At 40.3% G+C, this 23,901-nt stretch overlaps 1 protein-coding gene across 3 annotated transcripts in view; it reads left to right on the plus strand.

Moving 5' to 3' along the window:
* LOC127445159 (F-box/WD repeat-containing protein 7-like) overlaps window positions 1-23,901 on the plus strand; it is a 196,506-nt gene that overhangs the window by 78,460 nt on the left and 94,145 nt on the right. For all 3 annotated transcript variants that reach the window (XM_051705021.1, XM_051705022.1, XM_051705020.1), the window contains one exon: window positions 2,088-2,840. In XM_051705021.1, coding sequence (XP_051560981.1) covers window positions 2,157-2,840 — 684 coding nt within the window. In that variant the 5' untranslated portion in view covers window positions 2,088-2,156. The remainder of the gene's footprint in view (window positions 1-2,087; window positions 2,841-23,901) is intronic.

Below are 23,901 nucleotides of genomic sequence, written 5' to 3' on the forward strand. Positions count from 1 at the left end.
CTTGCTCAAGGACACAATGGTGATGGCTGTGGGGATTGAACCAACAATCTTCTGCTTACCAGTTCAGTGCTTTAGTCCACTACACCCCCACCACTCCATATTATTAAGATCTAAGTTCTACTAGCTGTTAGTGTAAATCAGACAGTACCCTGGCCTGACCTATTCAAAGTTGTTTCTTAAACATTGCCCTAATGAGGCGCGACTGCACTGGGTAGCCCCAAGCACCGAAATCTCACTGGTTCAAAATCCCACTCCACATGGCTGTATATTAAACATAAAATGTGATCTGATTGGCTGTAATTTTGCTTTACCCAGAATTTCGCTTCCAGTCAGGTTAGAAATCGTAGGCTTCTTGATGCTGGAAATTTAATTAAAGGGCTATGTCTGAAATCACGTGCTGTTAGGGAATGTACTGCATTTAATGAAGAACGTACTTCCGGATGGTAAAAATGTTTTTTTTTCAGGAATGCAGGTGAGTTTTATGAATACATTCCCAGACAGTCTTCATCTGGGGATTTGGGCATTATCCCCTGACCAGAATATATGATGTAATGGCAACAATGGTGAAAATAATTTACTTTGTGCTTGTTCAACAGAGTCAATGTAACCACAAGGAACATCTTTCTTTCTCACCGGCCACTTTATTAGGTACACCTGTACATCTAATTATTCATGTGATTATCTAATCAGCCAATTGTGTGGCAGCAGTGTAATGTATAAAATCATGCAGATATGGGTCAGGAGCTTCAGTTAATGTTCACATCAACCATCAGAATGGGGAAAAATGATTTGGACCGTGGCATGATTGTTGGTGCCAGACGGGCTGGTTTGAGTATTTCTGTAACTGCTGATCTCCTGGGATTTGACCAGTCTGGCCATTCTCCTCTGACCTCTGTCATTAACAAGATGTTTCCATCCACAGAACTGCCACTTGCTGGATGTTTTATTGTTTTTCACACCATTCTCTTAACACTCTAGAGACTGTTGCACGTGAAAATCCCAGGAGATCAGCAGTTACAGAAATACTCAAACCAGCCCATCTGGCACCAACAATCACGCCATGGTCCAAATCACTAAGGTGCCCATTCTGATGGTTGATGTGAACATTAACTGAAGCTCCTGACCCATATCTGCATGATTTTATACATTACACTGCTGCCACACAGTTGGCTGATTAGATCATTGCATGAATAAGTAGATGTACAGGTGTTCCTAATAAAGTGGCCGGTGAATGTATAGCACCTATAGTTTAAATGATCCGCCCGACTAGTGGTCCTCTGTCGCTTTTTGAAACTCAGCGTTTTGAATACGACACCTCCTCAGCTCCCATTACATTTATGAGTAAGTGTCCAGTAGATGTGCACTTCAGAATCTCCCTGGATGTAGCAGGTCATTCGTGAATTTATTGCCTACTCGTATGACTACTGATGATTCGAACACCCTACTCCACTGGCATAATGTTTTTGGCAAACTATTTAGTAGTGAAGGATGCATATTCGGACGCAGCCAAGGTGGTCGAGTAGATTGGAAGAGGGCTTCCACAGCAGTGTCAGTGGGAACATTAGCCCTTTTGGCTCACTTATATAAGGATTATAAGGCACTACTCAACGCAAAGCTACTTTGAAACTATACAAAAAGTGCTATTCTTCTGACTAGATGGTTCCAACTACATTTTAATATTTGACTAAAATTACACAGTTGAGGTTTAAGAATTGAAATGAAATGCAGCAGAACATAATGAAAATAGAGAGCAGCAACTTGATATGGGTGAATGATTGTTTGTTTGCATGTGTTTGAGTGATACTGTTGCCACGTTTTCCAAGCCAAGCTTAGTGTAGCTCATCCACTGCCAAGCAGGAGAGGAGCCCATTGTTTCAGGGATGCTCATACTGCTTCCTTCCTAGCACAGATGCAAATTTCTGTTGTTTTATTTCACATGCATGAGTAAAGGATAACGACATACTCACCAGTGATGCACAGGACTTATAATCAGTCCAAATACACCTTTATTTGCTTCTTTTTGTCATCCATCCGTACTTCCTCTCAACCATTTCCTGTCTGTCTTTCTCTTCATCTCTCTCTCACAGAATGCCAAGTCCTTGTCCTCTTCAGATAGCCTAGCGAAGGTGCAGGAGGTAGCAAGCTGGCTTTTGGAAATGAACCAGGATCTGCTGTCGGGGGGCAGCGGCAGCAGGGAAGCCCAGCAGCAGAGGCCGAGACCGGGGGCAGCGGAGGCAGGTAACAGCACCTCCGGCCGCACATCCCAGTCCCAGGCGGAGCACATGAACCAGGTGCTGGAGGAGCCTGAACAGGAGGCGCAGCCACAAAGGAGGGAGCCGGGCGAGGAGGAGGACGGCAGAAGAGAGCCGTCGGGGGATGGAGAAGAGGAACTATGGCCGTCCGGAGGCGAGGCAGTGGAGGAAGGGCAGAGGAGTGAGGTGAATGGAGCAGAGAAGAGTGCCCAGTGGATGTGGGAGCAGGAGCAGCGACAACGCAGCAGGCGAAATCACGAGGAGGAGGAGGAGGAGGAGGAGAACGAGGTGGAGGAGAACAATAACAGTGGAAGGGAGGAGCATGTCGGGCCAGGTCTTCGTTCTGAAGAAGACGATGACCGGCCAGAGGAAGAGGAGGATGGGGAGGAGGAAATGGACCAGGACAGTGATGAGTTTGAGCATTCAGAAGAGAGTGGAAGGGAAGAGGAGGAGGCTGAGGAGGAGGAGGAAGGAGAGAATGGACCCCACTCTCCCTCCATCAGGACCAGTATGTCGGACCTTAATGATAACACGGACCAATCCTCTGGACGACAGCACCAAAGTTCACCCCCTGTCTTGAAGAATAAGGTAAGTGTATGAATTTAACCTTTTTAGCTGGTTAAAGTGTAATCTTGTTCTGATTCTGATGAGGTCTAGTGTCTCATGCTGCCTTTAAGCACACCAGGCAAGTCCCTACTTTTGAATCAAGCCAAGCACTCACAATATGACTGAGCACAGACTGGGGGTATCAACTACATGACCATTTGTCACATCTGAAACCACGATCCCGAAATTCATTCACAAACTCATGCACATAGCAATGGAAGAGTCTATTCTTGATAACATGTCAACAAACAACATGAAAGAAAGGCTTGCACCTACTGTGTTATTGCACTAATTTGCGCAGAAACCTGTGCGCGCTCTATACTACTTTGGCTGTTGCTCATTGCTGGTCTCTCGCTCGTCTGGACAGTATGCACACTTGACAATTCGTTGGACAGATTTCAGACATGTTTGAGATCTGTCGTAGCGACTTGTCGGGTGAGTACGCACACTACACGACCATTGGTTGTGCATTCTGAGACTTCTAGTTGCAGATCAGTCGCCAACTCAAAACATCAAAGGAGATGAGCTTGAGTTGTGTAGTGTGCTTAAGGCTTTAGGTAGTTGTTATGACACATCACCTAGTCAAGTTGGAAACAATACAGAAGCAGCCAAAACAAATAAACAATGGATGACCTGGCAAAAACTTGTTTTTCAGTGGATTAGCGTAACACACAGGATATCTGACAATTCATTTGCATAAAGCAAGCCACAAAAGGGTCATTAGCTTTACATTTGTTGACTATTATCTGTGTTTTACACAATACCTTTATTGTTAGTGAAATACAGCTCTGAAATCACATGCATGTAACTTGAGATATTATTTCAGACTGACTTGAAAGCCTCATAACTTATGTTTTGTAGGCAGACGTTTTGTGAACTTAAACCAAAATGTCTTTAACCATGGTATTTGTCTCCTTCTACTGGGCATTTTGAATTGTACATCAGAAAACACATCAGTTATCTTTAGTTTAAAGTCTTGCTTTCATATACCCGGTCCTTACTTTGGAAAGCTATAGCTGTCAGCTGTATCCTTAACTACTGTAAATGTTATAAGCAATGTGAATAAAATTGAGTTCAAACTAAATTGAGAGCCTTTTGCACATTCACATAGAGGTTGGTGTGCTGTTAATCTGGGTGAAAGAGCCATGTGCCGACTATGGGCATGTCAGAAACACACAGATTTTTTTTGGGGTGGGGGGTGGGGGTGGGGGGGGTGCATGCTCTCTTTCCTGTTGAACAGATTTGACCCATTTTTGAGGCTTCCAACAGCAGGCTCAAGATTAAATGGCAGGTGGCCTGTTGTAACGTATCACTGACCTCTAGAGGAAAGAGTTGACTTAGGTTTCAGCTTTATTTGATTGGACCGCTTGTTGTCTGCAGAGGCAAGTGTACCCTGAGATGCCAGCTCGGTTTGTGTGTTTTGTTTTTGATGATATCAGATGGAAGACTGACCTCTGACTCAAACTTTAGGACTATGACTGACATACTGACCGTCTCTGCAGCCAATGGGTGTAATTGTTCCCTCTCCATAATAAATAAAGTGCAGCAGTTTGGTTCTTGAAGTAAACATCACATTCATTGATTGCATTGGGGAATTAGTTATTACCAATGTACAAGCCTTTATAAGCTTATAAAGACAGACCTAATGCAAGCTCTGAGGTGTGTAATCGCTGGTATATTGTTTTGCTAAAGCAATCAGTCAATGTTATATTCAACTTCGTTAAAAAAAAAATCTGAATTCCTTATAAAGCACTACACCACCCATGATCCCAAAGGGGAAAATCAACCAATCAGAGAATTGTGGCAAACAAACCGTAGCAAAAGTGCCCAGCAGTGACCGCTTACTTCCTTGACGTAACAGTCTGTCTTCCTACAACCTCAAACAACTTATTTTGTGTATATTTCAATATTTTGCAAAATACTTTGTTGATTCTATACTTCTGCTTTAAATCAATAGTTTTATATTTTTCCATAGTTTTTATTCCAATTACGTCATTCGCAATGATCATGGGATTGTAGTTTGTTTACTCATTAAATATGTTAAGTACAAATTAAGTCTTGACTTTTGTTTGCTTGAAATCAAAGTTTGTAATAATGTCATTCACGTCAGAGTTGGTTGCTTTGGATCATGGCTTATGAAGAATGTTATGAAATCCCTAGGATCCCATTTTAAATCCCTAAAATGGTTTTAGATTCAGTATGTCAAATCACTGGACAAAGTATTTCTACCCGCATGCATCCAGAGACCATATAGGAAGTCCGTGACTATGACACACAGCTGCCTTGGCATTCCAGGAATGTCTTCATGTATGTTTTTGCTGAGCTATGTGCTATACATGCACGTTCGCTAACATTTCATTCATGCGTTGTGTATTTTCATTGTCAGCTTGAATCAAGCAGCGATAGGGTGTGTTTTTGAGCAAAGGTAAAAGATAAAGCAAATGAACCGAGGTAGAGAAGAGTGAGCGGGAGGGAATGCAAGAGCGCCCAGACCCCCCTCCTCCTAATTGCTGTGCCTCACAAAGTCGTCACGCTTGTCATCGCGCTGACGGTAGACGACCCAAAATCTTCTCCGTTACTGAGCGTCATGGGGAATCGCAGTATGAAGAAGGTTGCACTGTTACTGGTGAGTGAACACCGCCAGAGAACATCTGTGTGTGGGGAGTGTCTCTATCCATCTTTGTAGCTGCTGTATTTTTCAGCTAAGTACACAAAGTGATTATCTGATTGTGTGAGTCGCAACAGAGGCTAAAGTTTGGAAAGCAGTGATGGACGTCAGTTGTTTAACTACCTCGGCAGCATTTCTGGGAATTGCACTTGTGCCTGTTATGCTTTCTAGATAGGCAGCTCACAAGGTTTCAGACATTTAAGCGAAACGTCTTTATCGTTGCTTAGCGTTTGGTGTGACTTGTAGACTTGATGGTAGAGCCTGTGTCTGTGGCTGGTGTCCTTTTCCCCTTGGCTAATCAAGATTTCATTAAGAACTTGAATAGGGAGTGCTGACCCTTTGAAAATGAGGTCGTTCTAAAATATTTTCCTTGAGGAAATATTCTCCCAGCCTGTTTTATCTCTGATTGGAATCATGCATTCAGGGCTTTTCACAGTATGCTAATGTTGAGTTCTTGAAAAGGCTGCAATAGAAGTATTAATGCTGAATTTGTATTCAATGGCAACATCCTGTAACTTAGTGTTTGCTTTAAGCTCAGTGATGATTGAATTCCCTCATGCAGTGTAAGGCAACATAATAAAGAATTTAAAACAATTGAGTATTTTCTGTGCTGAAGGTTGGATTTTGCTGTACTGAATAAATAAATGTTGAAATTGGAATGAACTTTACCTATTCTTACCTTTCCAGCTTCAACAATTTATTCTTCCTGTTGGGGTACTGATTCCATGTTCTTTGTGTGTCTAACCATATTGTTCATTTGGATTTTTGTTGTCGTTGTTGTTGTATAAAGCAGTTATTGATTAGTCACTCCACAAGATAGGTTCCACACTTAAAAAAAATTGTTTAAAGGTAAACTTTGTGAGAAATAAATGTATTGCTTGTATCCAACACTTTCTTTGTGGTGTTTTTGAAAGATCATTGCTCTAGGATGCATTTTGTTGTGCAAACGGATTGTGTTTTTCCCTCCATATATTTTTGAGAGAAAAAGCTGCAACTGTGCAGTTGGAATTGCTTAGCTGGTTGGAATGAAACTGTTTCTGAGCACCTGTGTGCATATGGACTGCCTTACTGAATGCCTCTGACATGTTTGGCATGCCTCTTGTCAGCGAGACAGATGCAGGCGGACTCCTAAATTAAGTTTTTATCTGACAATGGTAGACATTTGCAGATATTTAATAATAAGATATACCGTGATAATTACCATGCACAGTATTGTTATCGTGAGCACTTCAAAATACAGTGAACATTTCTAGATAACCTATTAACCAAATTCTTTCGACTTTTCTGAATGCACTGTAGCATTTCTGTCAATAAATCAACATTCCCAACACTCTAACTCTTACATTAGCAAGAAGACTTACCAAATGACTAGGAAACTCATGTTTAATTTTCAATTTCACTTTTCCCTCAAAATGTTACCGTTGTTGTTACTTGTTAATTTGCAATGAAAATAAACCGTAATAAATTAGATAAATGCAAAATAGAAGCATTGGACTCAGACTTTTGAAAGCCACCATGTCTCTTTGAATCTCATATGGTTTGATCTTTGCAAAGGCACTTTCTTTGTGGTCTTTTAATTTAAAAAGTGCAAAACAAGTAACTAAATCATGTAATTAAGAACAGCAAGAAAGTTTATTTGTCTTTCAACCCATCTTTTAATTCAATACAATACCGGGATAATACCGTATATCGTGATAAATGCTTCAGCAATTATCGTGATATGAAAATGTGATACCATCACATCCCTAGCCAATGGTATATTGAGATCTTGTCATGAAACTCTAATTTGCATTTTATTTCAATTAGAAATACAATTTCCAACAAGTACAAATTCCATTATGACACTGGGATTATGTAGATGTTTTTCCTTAAAGGTTTACAGCAATCAGTATAGGTCATTGTGTCACTCGTGTCTCTAAAATGATGCATGACCTCTTAAAAAAACATCGAGAACCATCATGACGTTATTCCTTATATTCTGTATTCTGGCCAGGATTTTTTTGCCACACAAAATACTAGAGTTATTTTGACAATTTGACAACTTCAGCACTCTAGCTTGCTTGGAGGATGTGCAACATTCAATGAACTTGTCTTTAGTAGACTGTTTGTATGTCCTTGATTTGATTAAAGTAACAAAGAGGGTTACACTATTCTTTCATTTATAATTTTTTTTATTTCATGCATTTTACAGTAAGGTTCCATTTGTTAACTACTTATTACACGGCTCTCTGGAATACTAGAGTCTGATTGGTAAATGGCGCCATCTAGCTGTCGGATATTTTTCAGTAACAACCGCACATCCACGTATCTTTCCTGTAATACACAATTAAAAGTGTAATTGACCCCAAACTACACCGAAGGCAACACGATAATGAAATATGAATCAGCGACGAATGGCCCTTTCACAAAGAAAGCAATGCGAATGACTGCCGCTAACACATTCATGCCTTTACAGTAGGCGTCGCTATTCGACAAGCAATTTTATTCTGGTACGGTAGGTGGCTCAATGCACCTTTGAGCTGGTCTGCCCTTCACTTTCATGATGAGTAGAACCACTTGAGAAGTTAGCAAAACAATCGGTACAAGTAAATGAGTTTGAGTTCTCTTGCGACCAAATTTCTCTACTAGCTGCTGCAGTGATGAAACGTTTTTGAAAAATTTGAGACACTATTTCAGTTCACCTGCTGGACAAGTGGACTGACAGTATTATCATTAAAAAAAGTGACACACTTTGATGCTGCACGATACTGTATTAGGGCTGCAACTAACGATTATTAGAACGATTATTCGACTATTCGGCGATTATTGCAACAATTAATCATTAGCTCTTAACCGATTATTCAGCTTGTGCCCCGACTTAAAAGGTCGTATTAAACGTTCTTACTAACAATAAAGAGGACAAAATCATCTTTTAAAAATACCTCTAAATGACATTCACTGAATGAAAGGAAAAACATACTTTAAGTTTAATTCAGTAAAGAAATTCACTGCAAAAAAATCCTGTTATCAAATGTATTTGTCTTGTTTTCCCTTTAAAACTGTCTAAAAATCCTTAAAACAAGATACATTTACTTGAGAAGCAACATACAAGATATTTAGACTTGCTTTAAGAGAATGTATATTATATATAAGTGTATTTTGTATATGTGTATTTTTTCACTTGGTTATACTTCTGCAAATGCAGTAAAGACAAAATATACTTATATTCAAGATCTATTCTCTAAAAGCACATCTAAACATCTTATATGCTGCTTCTCAGGTGAATGCATCTTTTATTTTAAAGTATTTTTAGATATTTTAAAATATTTGTATTTTTTAAATTATATTCATCATTCTCAGGTAACAATTTTTCTTCTGCAGTATAGCTGCTAAAGTAAATGTACATTGTTTTAAAGGAGTTTTTATTTTTGGGGGGGTTTTTCTCCCCTATTCTTCCCAATTTTGGCATGCCCAATTCCCAGTGCGCTCCAAGTCCTCATGGTGGCGTAGTGACTTGCCTCAATCCAGGTGGCGGAAGACGAATCTCAGTTGCTTCCACATCTGAGACAGTCAATCCGCACATCTTATCCCGTGACTTGAGCGCGTTACCGCGGAGACCTAGTGCATGTGGAGGCTTCACGCTATTCTCCGCAGCATAAAAGCACAACTCACCACGCACCCCACCAAGAGCAAGAACCACATTATAGCAACCACGAGGGGGTTAACCCAATGTGACTCTACCCACCCTAGCAACCAGGCCAACTGGTTGCTTAGGAAGCCTGACTGGAGTCACTCAGCACACCCTGGATTTGAACTTGCGACTCCAGGTGTGGTAGTTAGCGTCTTTACTTGCTGAGCTACCCAGGCCCCCGTTTTAGAGAAGCTTTGGAAATTTATATTGGAAAACAATCCAAAACAAACAAATCAAAAACATATTTTGTTGCAGTGTATAATGGGGTGAAGACTACCCTCTCTCACCTTTCTGTTCACTTCAATCCATCTTTAACTCACAAAAAAACAAACTCTCTCCATTGCCAATGTTCCTCACGATAAGAAATGCACAGTGACACATATATTATGATTCCATAAGTCGCGAGTCATCACGTTATAATCTAGCTGCAGTAAGTGCATCAGCCGGGTGCAGTTTCAATCTCTCCCCCTATAGATCGGGACATTCGTACAACTCATAGAAGAGGTGCTGACCGCACAGAGAAATACCAGTTTCAGAGTTTGTAGTTATTTACATGATCTGCTTCTGTATTATTTGAACTTTAATAAAGCTCTAACGCATTAAATATAACTGTATTAAAGATGTAACGCCGGGGTGTTTCCTTTAAAGATGCTTGACACGCAAGTTTTGCTTCGGCGAAGCGGCAGCTCCAGCTCCACTTATCCCACAACGAGAGTGCTTCTGTATTTACTTTGTGATCTACATCAGCTGAAGCTGTTTGGAAAGTATAGAGAGCATCTGGACTGTGATCTGTGTCATTCTTCCTGTCATCAATCAGCTGCAGTGCTGCTCTCACGTGTCATCATTAGAGTTTAATGTGATCTCATGTAACGTTAAATGAGATCAAACAACAATTCGACAATGAAAATTTCTGTTGACATTGTTGATAATGATGACTAATCATTTCAGCCCTATACCGTAGTCAAGTCATTTTTATTTGTATAGCGCTTTTCACAACACACATCGTTTCAAAGCAGCTTTACAGAAAATCATGCATTAACAGAAAATGAAACTGTATATATGTATGTCTTATTTTCACAGAAACCATAGATGGAGATGAAAGCAGTCCCTCAGTTCTTACTATTACCACATTCATACCCCCCAACCCCCCCCCCCCCCCCCACACACACACACACACTACCCTTTTTGTAAACCATTTGGCTTAACCAAGTGTTTTGGATATTTTAATGTTCAGACTTTCCAAGTGTCCACTTGTTTTTCTCTGTGCTTGAAACAAAAAGTTTGTGGCAGTTTTTAATTTGTGTTTCACAGACCGTCAGCTGGTATCATTGAAAATTCATCAGAAAGAATTACCAATGTGTCCCAGAATACATTTAATATTGGAGTGTGCACTGTTTGATTGGCCTAGAAGTGTGTTTTTGCTATTTTAAAACCATACGGTTCTTTGAAGACTGTGTCCACATCAGACAACCAGATTAAAAGTGCCAAATGCAACCTGGTCTCATATAATGAACGTTACTCTATATACATTTTTGCAAACTGACTTTTACGTGCCACTTTCTACGTTTCGCTGCAGTTTCCTGGTGAAATGAACACAAGAGGTGCTACAACAACTTGGTTTAATCATTGTAACACAAATCACTAGTACAATGGCTGATTTTCACTTTATAAAAATGTATTTATCACTCCATTATTCACCCCCCGCTATGTTATGATATCAGAACACTTTTACTTTAACGCATGATTTGAAAACCACTTTTCTTGTCCCTAAAAATGCATATTCTGCATATTCAGAGTGTTTTTACATAACCTGCAGCAGCGCTCAATGCATTATAGCATTAGTAAGATGAATGATCTCTCAATGTACGAATCAAACTCACTCAGGCTGCGGACAGTTTCTTTTCCATGCATCGTTCTTTATTATATCCATGCATGTGGTTCAGACGAAGCATATAGAACAGTGAAATCTGTAGCAGAAACGTCTCTGTCTCGCCTGCACTCGATTCATCTGGAAGGAGACTGGTAACGTGCTCCACTGACACCCTCTTCACCCCTATTGGTGTAGATAGGACATGTGCATAAAGTTACACTTTTCTCAACTTTGTCGTGTCGCTCGCCACGCCCACATCTAGTCGCCAGAAGTCGCTGTCACTTGTGTCGCCGGAAGTCGCCAGCTCTCAAAAATGAAGGAGAACTAGTCGCTTTGTCGCTGCATGTGTGTACAATGCTTAAATTCTCTGAAATCAAAAAGTGAGTGTACCATTTGCAGGATGTCCTTTTTCTGGACTGATTTCAGACATGTGGTCACTGAGGCATGAAATACTCGCTGCCCTCTGACCTGTATGTTCAGAACCGTTTAAGTGTTGTGTACATGATGTTAAACAGGAGAAGCCAGGTTAGATTTCCTGTGCATACAAGCATTGCTGGAGACTTCTTTTCTGTACTGGTAGAGCATGGTGCTCGCGAAATTTTTGAAACTGCTTTTCTTATGAGATATAAAGGCTATATGGGCTAGGAAAGATATTAACCAGTAATATCACAGCCTACTTTTCATGACCCAGTCAAATCCTTATGGATAAAATTAAGTCTCACCAGTCATTATTTTCTGCTGCTATCTTTCAAAGTTCAGTTACGTTTCCTGATGTTGATCTGCATTAAAAACATTGACTTTACGTCTAGTTTCATGCTTCAGTAGGAACATATGTTTTGATGGTGGCCCTTCTGTGGTCTCATGGGCTGGTAAACAACAAGAGTACAGCGTAGACTTTCGTTATGCCGAGAAAAACAAACATGCCTACACACACTTCGTCCCCAGGTGAGACCAGGAAAGCACTGGCACTTCCCCACTCAGGGATCATCTGACTGGCACCATCTGTCAGGCTGAAAGCCTGGAGCAGCTACATCACAGGAAGAGCACTCTGAATGTTTCATATGAGCATTTCATTATGTATGCCCTTTCTCAGGACACAACACCATCTCCTGCACCCACATCACATGGATCAGCTGTGTTTGAATCACTGTCTGTCTTGCTGCTGTAATGTCTGAATAGTATGAAACTAAGTGTGTGAGAAGAAGTGTGTGTGTGTGTGTGTGTGTGTGTGTGTCCAACTGAGACTCTTTGGTCTGTGTCAGTACAATAAGTATATGCTAAAAATGTATTCTTATTTTACCAGTGAACTAAAACAGAAATAATGTATATTCTTTAGTCGCTATGCTGGAGTAGTTGTAGAGGACATCGAACAGCAACTAGGGCTGTCAGTCGAATAAAAAAAAAAAGTCAAGTTAATTACATATGGTGATTAATCAAATAAAGCAAATGAAGATAATTTAAAGACATTGTGGCAGACAAGTAAAGCATTAGTGTAAAAGGGTAAGGGGGGCAAGGAGGAGGCGTGAAACGGCTGAACAGTAAACATAAACTTTAATAATATTAAAGGACTTAAAACAACATAAAATATAAGGACACATGCAGCACGGCCGCATGTGTCTCTCGCTCTCTCTCGAACTGGCGCCTCTGGCTCCCCTTTATCTCGCTCTCCTGCTGATTCAGCGCCGGCCGTGCATCATCACGGCCTGGCCACGCCCTCCTCCTCATCACACCTGGACATAAAATGACTCTGAAATTCAATATATTGTTTCGTTTAATTTCCTAAAAGAGATGGGAATAGTAAGGAGTTTTAGTTTCCTAACAATGGCTATGTTGATATGTACACCAATACTCTGATTATTGCAATAATCAGAGTATAAGGAGTAATCAGATTAAGACGTTTACATGATTTGGGCAAACCTCTTCAATCCCATTTACATGCTATTTGTTATTGCTCTTATTTGTGAGAATAACATTTTTTTAATGAATAAATATTTATTACAAAAAAACAACTTGTTGCAAATATGTATCTTTAACTACTGCTTGGCTTAAGGAAAATTTGTTAGTCTTTTTGGCTACAATGGTTGCTCCGTCTGTTTTGATTTACTAAAAAGAATCGGTTCGTAAGAGTCATTTGTTTGTGAATCGAAATACACACGTTGAATGATGTGTTCCACCCGTGAGGACCGACTCAACAGAAAGGCATTTTTACTTGCCATTATGTTGCGATTATACAGTATGGTCTTTTTATCTCACCAACCTTTGAATCAGACTGAAACCGGACATTCACATCTCTGGAAAATAGGTTTTGTTTTGCCGTGGGGCAGTAGATTCTGCAGCGGGGCAGCGCCACTGCTGGAAAACAGAGCCAGGAACTGCCGTTTCAAGCCGAGAACTCTGATTATTAGCATAATCACGATAAAATAATCACAATAGCCTGTGTACATGAGCTACAGTTTAATCACAGTATTGCCTTAATCGCATTATGAGGGTGCATTTAAACTGAGCCAATTCCAGTTTTCCCCTTTTTCTCCCAATTTGGAATGCCCAATTCCCAATGTGCTTTTTAAGTCCTCGTGGTCGCGTAGTGATTTGCCTCAGTCCGGGTGGCGGAGGACGAATCCCAGTTGCCTCCGCGTCTGAGACTGTCGACCCGCGCATCTTATCACATGGCTTGTTGAGTGGGTTGCCACGGAGACGTAGCGCATGTGGAGGCTTCACGTTATTCTCCGCGGCATCTATGCTCAACTCACCATGCACCCCACCGAGAACGAGAACCACATTATAGCGACCACGAGGAGGTTACCCCATGTGACTCTACCCTCCCTAGCAACCGGGCCAATTTGGTTGCTTAGGAGACCTGGCTGGAGTCACTCAGCACACCCTGGGATTCGAACTAGCGAATTCCAGGGGTGGTAGTCAGCATCTTTTACCACTGAGCTAACTGCCGCCGCCCGCCCCCCCCCCCCCCCCCCCCCAATTCCAGTTTCGTAACGGTTCCATCACAGTTGTTTTAGTACTTTTAAGGAAGAATTATTTGGAATTAAGAAATGAAATTCTTTTTGGATTTACTGCTCTCAGCTGTCTGATACTGACTGATGAAATCGTTATTTATTTATTTATTTATTTATTTATTTATTTTTTACAGAAAATTGCAAAAGATGTGGGGTTTTTTTACGATTTTTTACAGTATTCTTTCATATAAAATACCACGAATTACAACAACATCTTTACATCTTTAAATACTCATCATCATATAAACAACCATACAGTAATTACTCTGATTTAAGTCTCACTAGCCTTATACATATAACACAGTAACAGCTCTTGGTTCATTTCGAGACTTGACCGGCTGATAAAAAGAACTGACTTTTAAAAGAACTGACTCAGTCACTTGTTTGGGAATGGGGCCACACTGGTCACGCTGTTTCGCACCGTAGATTCAAAAGAACCTGCTCATAAGTCGTTCATTTGGGAATGAACCACTATATGTTTTGAGGAAAAGAACCGGCTCATAAGAGTCATGTGTTCGGGAAACAGGCTACATTTGTCATTCTGTATGTTTTGTGCTGTATGTAGAATGCAGGTTTGAGAGCTGTTAATGGAACCAAAGGTCATGAAAATCATTCGGATCTGTACTTAATGTATTTTTATCATTAAGCATAAACCTGTCACTGGCGTACTGTCCAACACATTTTGCAAATGAGTGCAATGTCAGTGTCTCCTAGGTAAACTTAGAATGTGTATTCTGTCTGCAAATTTTTTGGACAGGCGTTTTGGCCATTGTGTCTTTTAAGTCTGATTTAATTTCTCTTAACTTGCTGGCTTTCACACTGTCAGAGTAGCTGTGGTGGGCTCTGGCATTGGCATGTTGTGCGGCTCTGGTGTCATGTGATAGCTTGTGAATTACTGTCAAGGAAGCAGACATTGTGTCATGACAGGTTATTGTGCGGAAATATATATGGTAAATTTATTCAAATACACAGGCATTGCTACAGTACTTCAAGAATATGTTTGCATGATTCCAGCCAGGTCTCCTAAGCAACCAAATTGGCCTGGTTGCTAGGGAGGGTAGAGTTACATAGGGTAACCTCCTCGTGGTCGCGATTAGTGGTTCTCGCTCTCAATGGGGCGTGTGGTAAATTGTGCGTGGATCGCGGAGAGTAGCATGAGCCTCCACATGCTGTGAGTCTCCGTGGTGTCATGCACAACGAGTCACGTGATAAGATGCACGGATTGACGGTCTCAGAAGCGGAGGCAACTGAGACTTGTCCTCTGCCACTCGGATTGAGGTGAGTAACCGCACCACCACGAGGACCTACTAAGTAGTGGGAATTGGGCATTGCAAATTGGGCAAAAAGGGGATAAAAAAAGACAGGGTGCAAAATGAACTTTCTGCCACACCTATTAGTGGCAGGTAAATAAAATGTGTAGCCGTATGACTGCAGTCAATTTTCTAGTAAATTTTGACAGTTGTCATTGTCATCTGTCTTGCATTTTGGTGGCTTAAAGGGATTGTTTACCCAAAAATGAAAATTCTGTCCTCATGTACCCTCATCTCTTTTCCAAAACCGTATGACTTGATTTCTTCCATGCAACACAAAAGAAGATTTTAGTTTGGCTGAATGTTAATGTCTAGCCTCAGTTACCATTTTCTTATGTGAATTTTCCATTGAGGTAAAAGACGTGTCAGTTTTCTTTAGTATGTCGTTTGTATGTCTTTAAATTGAATCATGCGTGTCACTTACATCAGCGATGGTCCGACTGTTGATTCAAACATTATATTATGTTGCAAATCCTAATGGCACTACTAGCTAACAGGCTATTTATCTACTCGTAAACGTAATTTTTTTTTACTCCTTTTTAATTCTGAGATTTTAAGAGTGCACTCAAAGCATGTTTGAGACAAACTTCCAGTTGGCAACGGTAACTTACTGAATTGTTGCTGCATATGTTGTGTGTGTGAGAGAGTACACACAAGTGGCCACCTGTCTGAGTCAGAGGCCATGTCTTCATGTCAAGACCCTTTACAGGAAATTCTCATACAAACGGAGCAGTTTTTGTCTCTTCAAGCTACTTTTAGGGATGCTTAAAAAAGTGGGTGAAAGTGCAAATGAAGGTCTTATTTTACCACCATCCAGATGAGAGTTTACTTGCAGAGAAGCACACAAAGGGAAGTGTTCTGCAATGAAAGGCCTTGTCATCGTGTAGTCAGTGTGTATCAGTCATGAGGGTTAGAATCATTCATATTTATAGTTTTGATTGTTTCACTCCTGTAGTTCATTCATGTACTTTAAAACCTTCTTCAACGACTTGTGTCCATTGAATGGACATAACTGAAGGATGCGAATGATTGGTTTACACACAAACGGTGTCATGCAGCTATAATCAACTGAGATCGCTCTGCAGACTTATTTGAATATTTTTCTCTCTTATAGCAGTGTCATTGTGGTAAAGCAGGTCTGCTTTATTTACATTTCAACATATACAGGTGCATCTCAATAAATTAGAATGTCGTGGAAAAGTTCATTTATTTCAGTAATTCAACTCAAATTGTGAAACTCGTCTATTAAATAAATTCAATGCACACAGACTGAAGTAGTTTAAGTCTTTGGTTCTTTTAATTGTGATGATTTTGGCTCACATTTAACAAAAACCCACCAATTCACTATCTCAAAAAATTAGAATATGGTGACATGCCAATCAGCTAATCAACTCAAAACACCTGCAAAGGTTTCCTGAGCCTTCAAAATGGTCTCTCAGTTTGGTTCACTAGGCTACACAATCATGGGGAAGACTGCTGATCTGACAGTTGTCCAGAAGACAATCACTGACACCCTTCACAAGGAGGGTAAGCCACAAACATTCATTGCCAAAGAAGCTGGCTGTTCACAGAGTGCTGTATCCAAGCATGTTAACAGAAAGTTGAGTGGAAGGAAAAAGTGTGGAAGAAAAAGATGTACAACCAACCGAGAGAACCGCAGCCTTATGATTGTCAAGCAAAATCGATTCAAGAATTTGGGTGAACTTCACAAGGAATGGACTGAGGCTGGGGTCAAGGCATCAAGAGCCACCACACACAGACGTGTCAAGGAATTTGGCTACAGTTGTCGTATTCCTCTTGTTAAGCCACTCCTGAACCACAGACAACCTCAGAGGCGTCTTACCTGGGCTAAGGAGAAGAAGAACTGGACTGTTGCCCAGTGTTCCAAAGTCCTCTTTTCAGATGAGAGCAAGTTTTGTATTTCATTTGGAAACCAAGGTCCTAGAGTCTGGAGGAAGGGTGGAGAAGCTCATAGCCCAAGTTGCTTGAAGTCCAGTGTTAAGTTTCCACAGTCTGTGATGATTTGGGGTGCAATGTCATCTGCTGGTGTTGGTCCATTGTGTTTTTTGAAAACCAAAGTCACTGCACCCGTTTACCAAGAAATTTTGGAGCACTTCATGCTTCCTTCTGCTGACCAGCTTTTTAAAGATGCTGATTTCATTTTCCAGCAGGATTTGGCACCTGCCCACACTGCCAAAAACACCAAAAGTTGGTTAAATGACCATGGTGTTGGTGTGCTTGACTGGCCAGCAAACTCACCAGACCTGAACCCCATAGAGAATCTATGGGGTATTGTCAAGAGGAAAATGAGAAACAAGAGACCAAAAAATGCAGATGAGCTGAAGGCCACTGTCAAAGAAACCTGGGCTTCCATACCACCTCAGCAGTGCCACAAACTGATCACCTCCATGCCACGCCGAATTGAGGCAGTAATTAAAGCAAAAGGAGCCCCTACCAAGTACTGAGTACATATACAGTAAATGAACATACTTTCCAGAAGGCCAACAATTCACTAAAAATGTTTTTTTTATTGGTCTTATGATGTATTCTAATTTTTTGAGATAGTGAATTGGTGGGTTTTTGTTAAATGTGAGCCAAAATCATCACAATTAAAAGAACCAAAGACTTAAACTACTTCAGTCTGTGTGCACTGAATTTATTTAATACACGAGTTTCACAATTTGAGTTGAATTACTGAAATAAATGAACTTTTCCACGACATTCTAATTTATTGAGATGCACCTGTAATATATATAGGGTGCTATGAAATCAGTTTTATTTTTTTCCAAATTCTGTGTTTCCCTTTCCGTTAATTTCTGAATTCCGTGTTTTTGAGTTTAATTACATTTTATCGTAAAAAAAGTCTAATCACGTTCATTGATAGAACTTAAATCAAATACTATATACATACTTTTTTAAATTATTTTTATCAAATGAAGTGCATGTGCTGCACAATGAAATCACAGTAGGCTTATTGATGAACACGTTTATTCAGTACAACAGCGCTCTCGGTAATTACTATAGATTTATTATAATTATTAATATTTGTATTATTATTCCTATTATTTATTAATCGTACAGTTTATTGTATAATACATTTTTACTTTACTGTACAGTTGTAATATTACGTCATATACAATATCACAATTTTACTTTGATTAATTGAGCATTCATACATTAATTTTATCCCAAATATGTCAAATTCCATGACATTCCACATTTTATAGTTAATTCCATTTTTTATGATAGGATTCCAGGATTCTGTCCTTGTTCTCCGCATTGTGTAAATCACAGGGCCCTGTATAATATAGTCATAATATTTGACGTTGATCCCTGGTTTTGATTTATTATGACATTCAACATAATTGCAAAGACAAATATTATCAGTATTGCATGATTTTTATTTGCATATCTGTTCTTGAAGATCCAGTATCTGTTGTGATGGTGCTGAGATTGGTCCTGTTCGTCCCATTAGATCATCAATAATCTTGATCTTTGACCTTTGGCTATATTTGTCACTGCAGTTGTGCTTTGGAAGTTAAAATCAGAATTATGCAAATGCACCGACGACAACTGCGGGGCAAATGGGTTTTGTTAGAGCAGAGAACATGCTAAAAAGCAGGGAAATTTTAAGCGGGATCATAATTTGTCAAATTCTGACGTTGTCCTGGTTGACCAACAATGATGGAAACCTAGAGAAGCCCTAAACCCCACCAGCTCAATTTAAATGAAGCTTTTATCTAAATCAGTGCTTTTCAGTGTCACCACTGAGGGTTTTTTTTTTTTTTTTAAACGCTGTTCTTCACCTCTGTTTCCTGTGAGGTGGAAGTTTCTTGTGGGAGCCCTTCAAACCGTTGCCTTGCAGCCTTCATTATCAGCCCAGCCGTCTCCTGAAAGAGTCACTGGAATGGATATAAGATGAACAGGTTACTGGACAGTGTTGTAATGAAGAGTGCGCTACAGTTATGGATAACGAAGCAATGAGAGGCAGATTGTCTATCGGGGATGATGCAAGGGCAGGCTCACTTATGTATTTTTACATTTATGCCACTAGCCTAAAATCATGCTGTGCCTGCGTTTTGACTGCATCTTTAAAGTTGAGTCCTTTTTATTTGGAAGATAGCTAATTTCACTCGAAAGGTTACAGGTAAGGTGTGCAATTTGTCACTGGATGGGACTGCAATAAGTACTGTGTTCAAACAGCTTACCAAAGTACTTATTGGTTGAAAAAGCAAGTAGTCCCACCCCAAACTCATACATTTGTTTGAGCCAATGTTGCTTTGTCTGGCTGGCCGGGATACTCGGATTAACAGAGCGATGTTTTAAAAGCACCACAGTGGTTTGTCACTTTTTGGAGAACTACTTACATATTAAGTAGGTTCTGCATATTGACCTGGGAAGTATTTTAACGCTTGAAAAAATGACTGTATGTTTTGTGTTTCCATGCAGTTCAACTCTTAGTCACGTGAGGGCACCAGAGACACATCCTCTCGAAGTTGCAGTTTAACAGCTATTTCAAGCACAGAATGCCATGCTTAAGCTCTGTGACAACTGGTCTGGGAGCAGTTTTAATTCCCTGTCACTAGCAATCCCAGCCTTATTGATAAATCAGTCATTTCCAGTGTGTTCATGGGTTTAGACCTCCTGCCATATCAACAGCCTCCATCATCAATGTACATTAAGAGACCTGCTGAACTGCATACAACTGATGTAGCTGTCTGAAACCACCTTTCTTAAAAGCAGAACTGCTTTTCAGAGATTTTTTGGTCACTTTTTGCAATTTAGTAAAAGATACTGTATATTTGAGAGAGGACAGGAAATCAAGGGGGGAGAGAGAGGGGACCGAAGCATGCTTCAAGTCTCAAACCCGGGTCTACCACACGAGCACCACAGCTCAATGTGTCGAAGCACCCACACTGACCACAAGGCCACAACTCTGATGCTTGATGATATTGGAGTGGATACTTTGTTCAGAGGGTCTGAAAGATAATGACAATTGTGTGCTTTGCTACAAAAAGCATGATGCTATTCATATCATGCTCAAACAGCTGTCTTTGACTGTACTTGCAACTGTTTCATATACGACTGAGTGTTCAAATGTCCTTTGCAGACTGTCCATGTGGAAAATTCCCGTTCCGTATGTTCACTGGAGGTTTGCCTTTTGTGCTGAATGTACTATTGTCATAAAACTTTATTGTCCCCAGAGAACCTTTGTGAAGAAAACTTTCTCCCTCAAGCAGCTTTAGTATAAATGATTCATGAGCCCTTGAAATTTTAATCTCTCATTTGGTTGTTTTATTCTCAAACGAGTCAGCTTGTTCCGGTCTCTATGTGTGCAAGTAACCAGAATGTCTTTCTGCGCAGAACAATAACAAGTAGCTTTTATGATAGTGTCATGGTGTCACATAGTAACAGTCTCTGCTGATACTTAATTATTCTGTTTTAGTGCAGTAGTGAAAGAATAATGTCTTTTTGATTACTTCCTTAGTCTCCGTGCTTAATAATTCTATGTAGTATATCAGTGGAACAGCAAAATAACTTTATTTGCAACCAATTAAAATAAAGAAATAGTCTATTATTTATTTTGAGTATTTTCATGTAGTATATTCCCCAAATCCCACACTTTAACATGCACTTTCTAATTCATTTACTGTATGTTGTTGTCAGTGTTTTGAGCTTTATTTCCTGTAGTGGAGTGTTGAATTAGAGAGCAGATCTCATTAATTTAACCCGTTCTTGCAGACAGATGTGGAGGTTGGCTGTCATACTGTCAAGGAAGCTTCCGTTCGCTCTGGCGTTGGCGTGTCGTGCAATACAGGCGTCATGTGAAGAGCTGTGAATTAATGCCTGGGGTGTGTGGGTTAATCAGGACAGCTCTTGGAAACTAAGGTTTTGTGTTACTGTAGACAACGTGTATATACATGACTGTTTAAAAACCCGTTCACACACTGACAGCAATTTTATCACTGGAAACTGCCAGGCTGCTGCTCTGTTGGTTGTTAGCAGGTGTTCCTTCCACTGGACTCCCAAACGTTATTGGTGGGCAGCGCAATTGGCCATTGCGTTAGCACGATCACAAATAAGATGTATTCCTATAAACTGTACATAAAATGTCTTTTTACTATTTGGACTGGGAATCAGTTTCCATTACTGCTAAAAAGTGAAATCACTCAAATTAACATTTACTTCTCCATCTTGCCGACGTTCGACTTCAGTATCTCACAGGAGACATATCATGTTATCTCCAATTCCACTGGTAGTCACTGCATTGTTGCTGCTCATTTGCATACAGTTCAACTTTTCTCAACTTTGTTTTTGCTTGGCATGCCAATGTTGTGATGCCAACAGTTGCTGTTGCCTGAAATCTCATTGAAAATGAATGACTTTTGGTGCGAACGGGTCTTAATTGTTCAGTCAGCTTTTGAAGTCTACCCCTGCGTCATCAGAGAATGTGTTGTGTCCTCTCTTCAGGAGACAGCAGTGAAAGTGTGCTTCAGAACAACATGTGTGTTTGTTTGTCTCCTTGACTGTGTAGCCACTATCACACATGAAACCTGTTCAATTGCAGTTAAATTGCCAGATTGCCTTCTCTGGCAAATGTACCATATCTGCTATTCAAACATGCATCGGCTTTCCGTCTCTTATCTGTTGTTCTGCCATTCACCCCATTAACTCCTGGTATTAAGATGCATCTCGGGTGATTCGATCACATGTGGTCAGGTGTGACACATCGCTGTTTAAAACCTGGTCACTTAAATGCATCTCCTGTGATCACTTGTGTTCGTATTTCGAGGGGAGGGTCTCGGATTTCATATTGACATACATCAGTCACTATGTTAGTGTGCTAATGCATGATAATAAAAGACAAAGGAAGAGTGAATAGAAATCGGCACGCTCTTTTTCCCAGACGCAGCTGAAATTCAATCACAAGCACAAATGCAACATTTCGAGCAAATTCTCTGTTATTTTAATGGAGTACCTGTATTGAAGGAGCTTCAGATGTTTGTGCTTCTCAGATGTGCCCATGCATGTTGATATCTGACACACTGAAGAAGCTCTGTAAAGTTCTTGTTCATGTATATTTACTCACTTTTTACATTTTTCTGTTCGGATGGTTATTTGCTTTTATAGCCTCTCGTAACAGGCAGTTTAGACTATTGTTTTAGCACAGTGGTTGATTGACAGTTGAAGGGTGGTGCTTCAGGACAGATAAGCGTTTACACCTCAAATGCGATGTGGTCACATGTGTTATCTGATCACAAAACCACACCTGTAGATTACACCTGTTGATTACACCAGTATTTAACACTAACAAATTGTGGTCAGATCATCTGAAATGCATCTTAATACCAGGTGTAAATGGGGGTCTCTGATGTCATTTGTCAGTAATGACCTTTACACGGTCAATCTGATATGCTGATAACCTGACTTTTGGTGCAGTGTATACCTCGTTCATGAAGGAGAAGGTGGTAAGTAATGATATAACTTGCTGTTCATGTAAGCTGTCGACAGATTTCTTCTGCTCGGATGAAGAGAAGCGCTTTAGTTACACTGACCACATTTTTGGACTCCAGTGTCACAGTCGTTAAACAGTACAAGTCATTTCCGTCTTTTTGATCAGCCCAAAGCAGAATTCTTATGTCAGCATGACCTTGTACATGCTCAAATTGTTAATCTTATGGCTTTGTTCTTTTGCTGTAATGTTACCTTCTCATTCTGCGGAATTGCCAAAGCTGATTTACCAGTCTTACCCAATGGGTCCTGTTCACACGTGACTTCTAAACGGAAAAATGCCGTTAATTGTCTGGAAAAGGCAGTATGTGTGAGTGCTTATTGAATGTCTAATCTAAGATTTAGGAATGAGGGCTTTTTTCTTTTTCTTCATTTTTCTGAGTGTGAATGTTCATGTGCATTTACGCTCAGGATAGTTGTGGAAAGGTTGCAATCAAAAGTTGCTGCTTGATTTGTTTTTGATCTCTCAAATGAACCTCCTTTCCAGACCCTAGTTTTGTCCCTCATCAATTCCAGAGAGGCTATATTTAAAAAGCGACGGGCATGCAGAATAAAGGATTTCTTCTAACAGAAGGCTGTGCCTGACATTCTGCAGGAGCCAGGGTTAAATCCCTCGCATTTCTGGCATTCCCAGTAATTACCTTGTGCCAGTCATACTAACGGGCCAAGGCTCAGCAGTACACATATGGCACATAGTTGTACGCCATGAGATTAGGGGACAGGCTTATGTGGGTCTTCATAAAGTGAGAGGACACCAGCTTTTGGGTTTCCAGGGCAGGGCTAAAAATGAGATCGCCCGTCTCTGGTCAATTAATCAAGTAAGCCCTGTATCTCTGTGTCATAAGACCCCTTTATGTTCCACAGATTTGAAGTTTTACTAGAGAGAATATTGTTATTGAGGCACTGGAGCAGAAAGGCTCTAAGGCTCCAAAATGCAAATATAAACATGTATTATTATCGTACAATGTTATACTGACACTGATTTACCCTCTGAAACCAAAT

Source organism: Myxocyprinus asiaticus, chromosome 8, assembly GCF_019703515.2.
Source record: "Myxocyprinus asiaticus isolate MX2 ecotype Aquarium Trade chromosome 8, UBuf_Myxa_2, whole genome shotgun sequence".
Lineage (NCBI taxonomy): Eukaryota > Metazoa > Chordata > Actinopteri > Cypriniformes > Catostomidae > Myxocyprinus > Myxocyprinus asiaticus.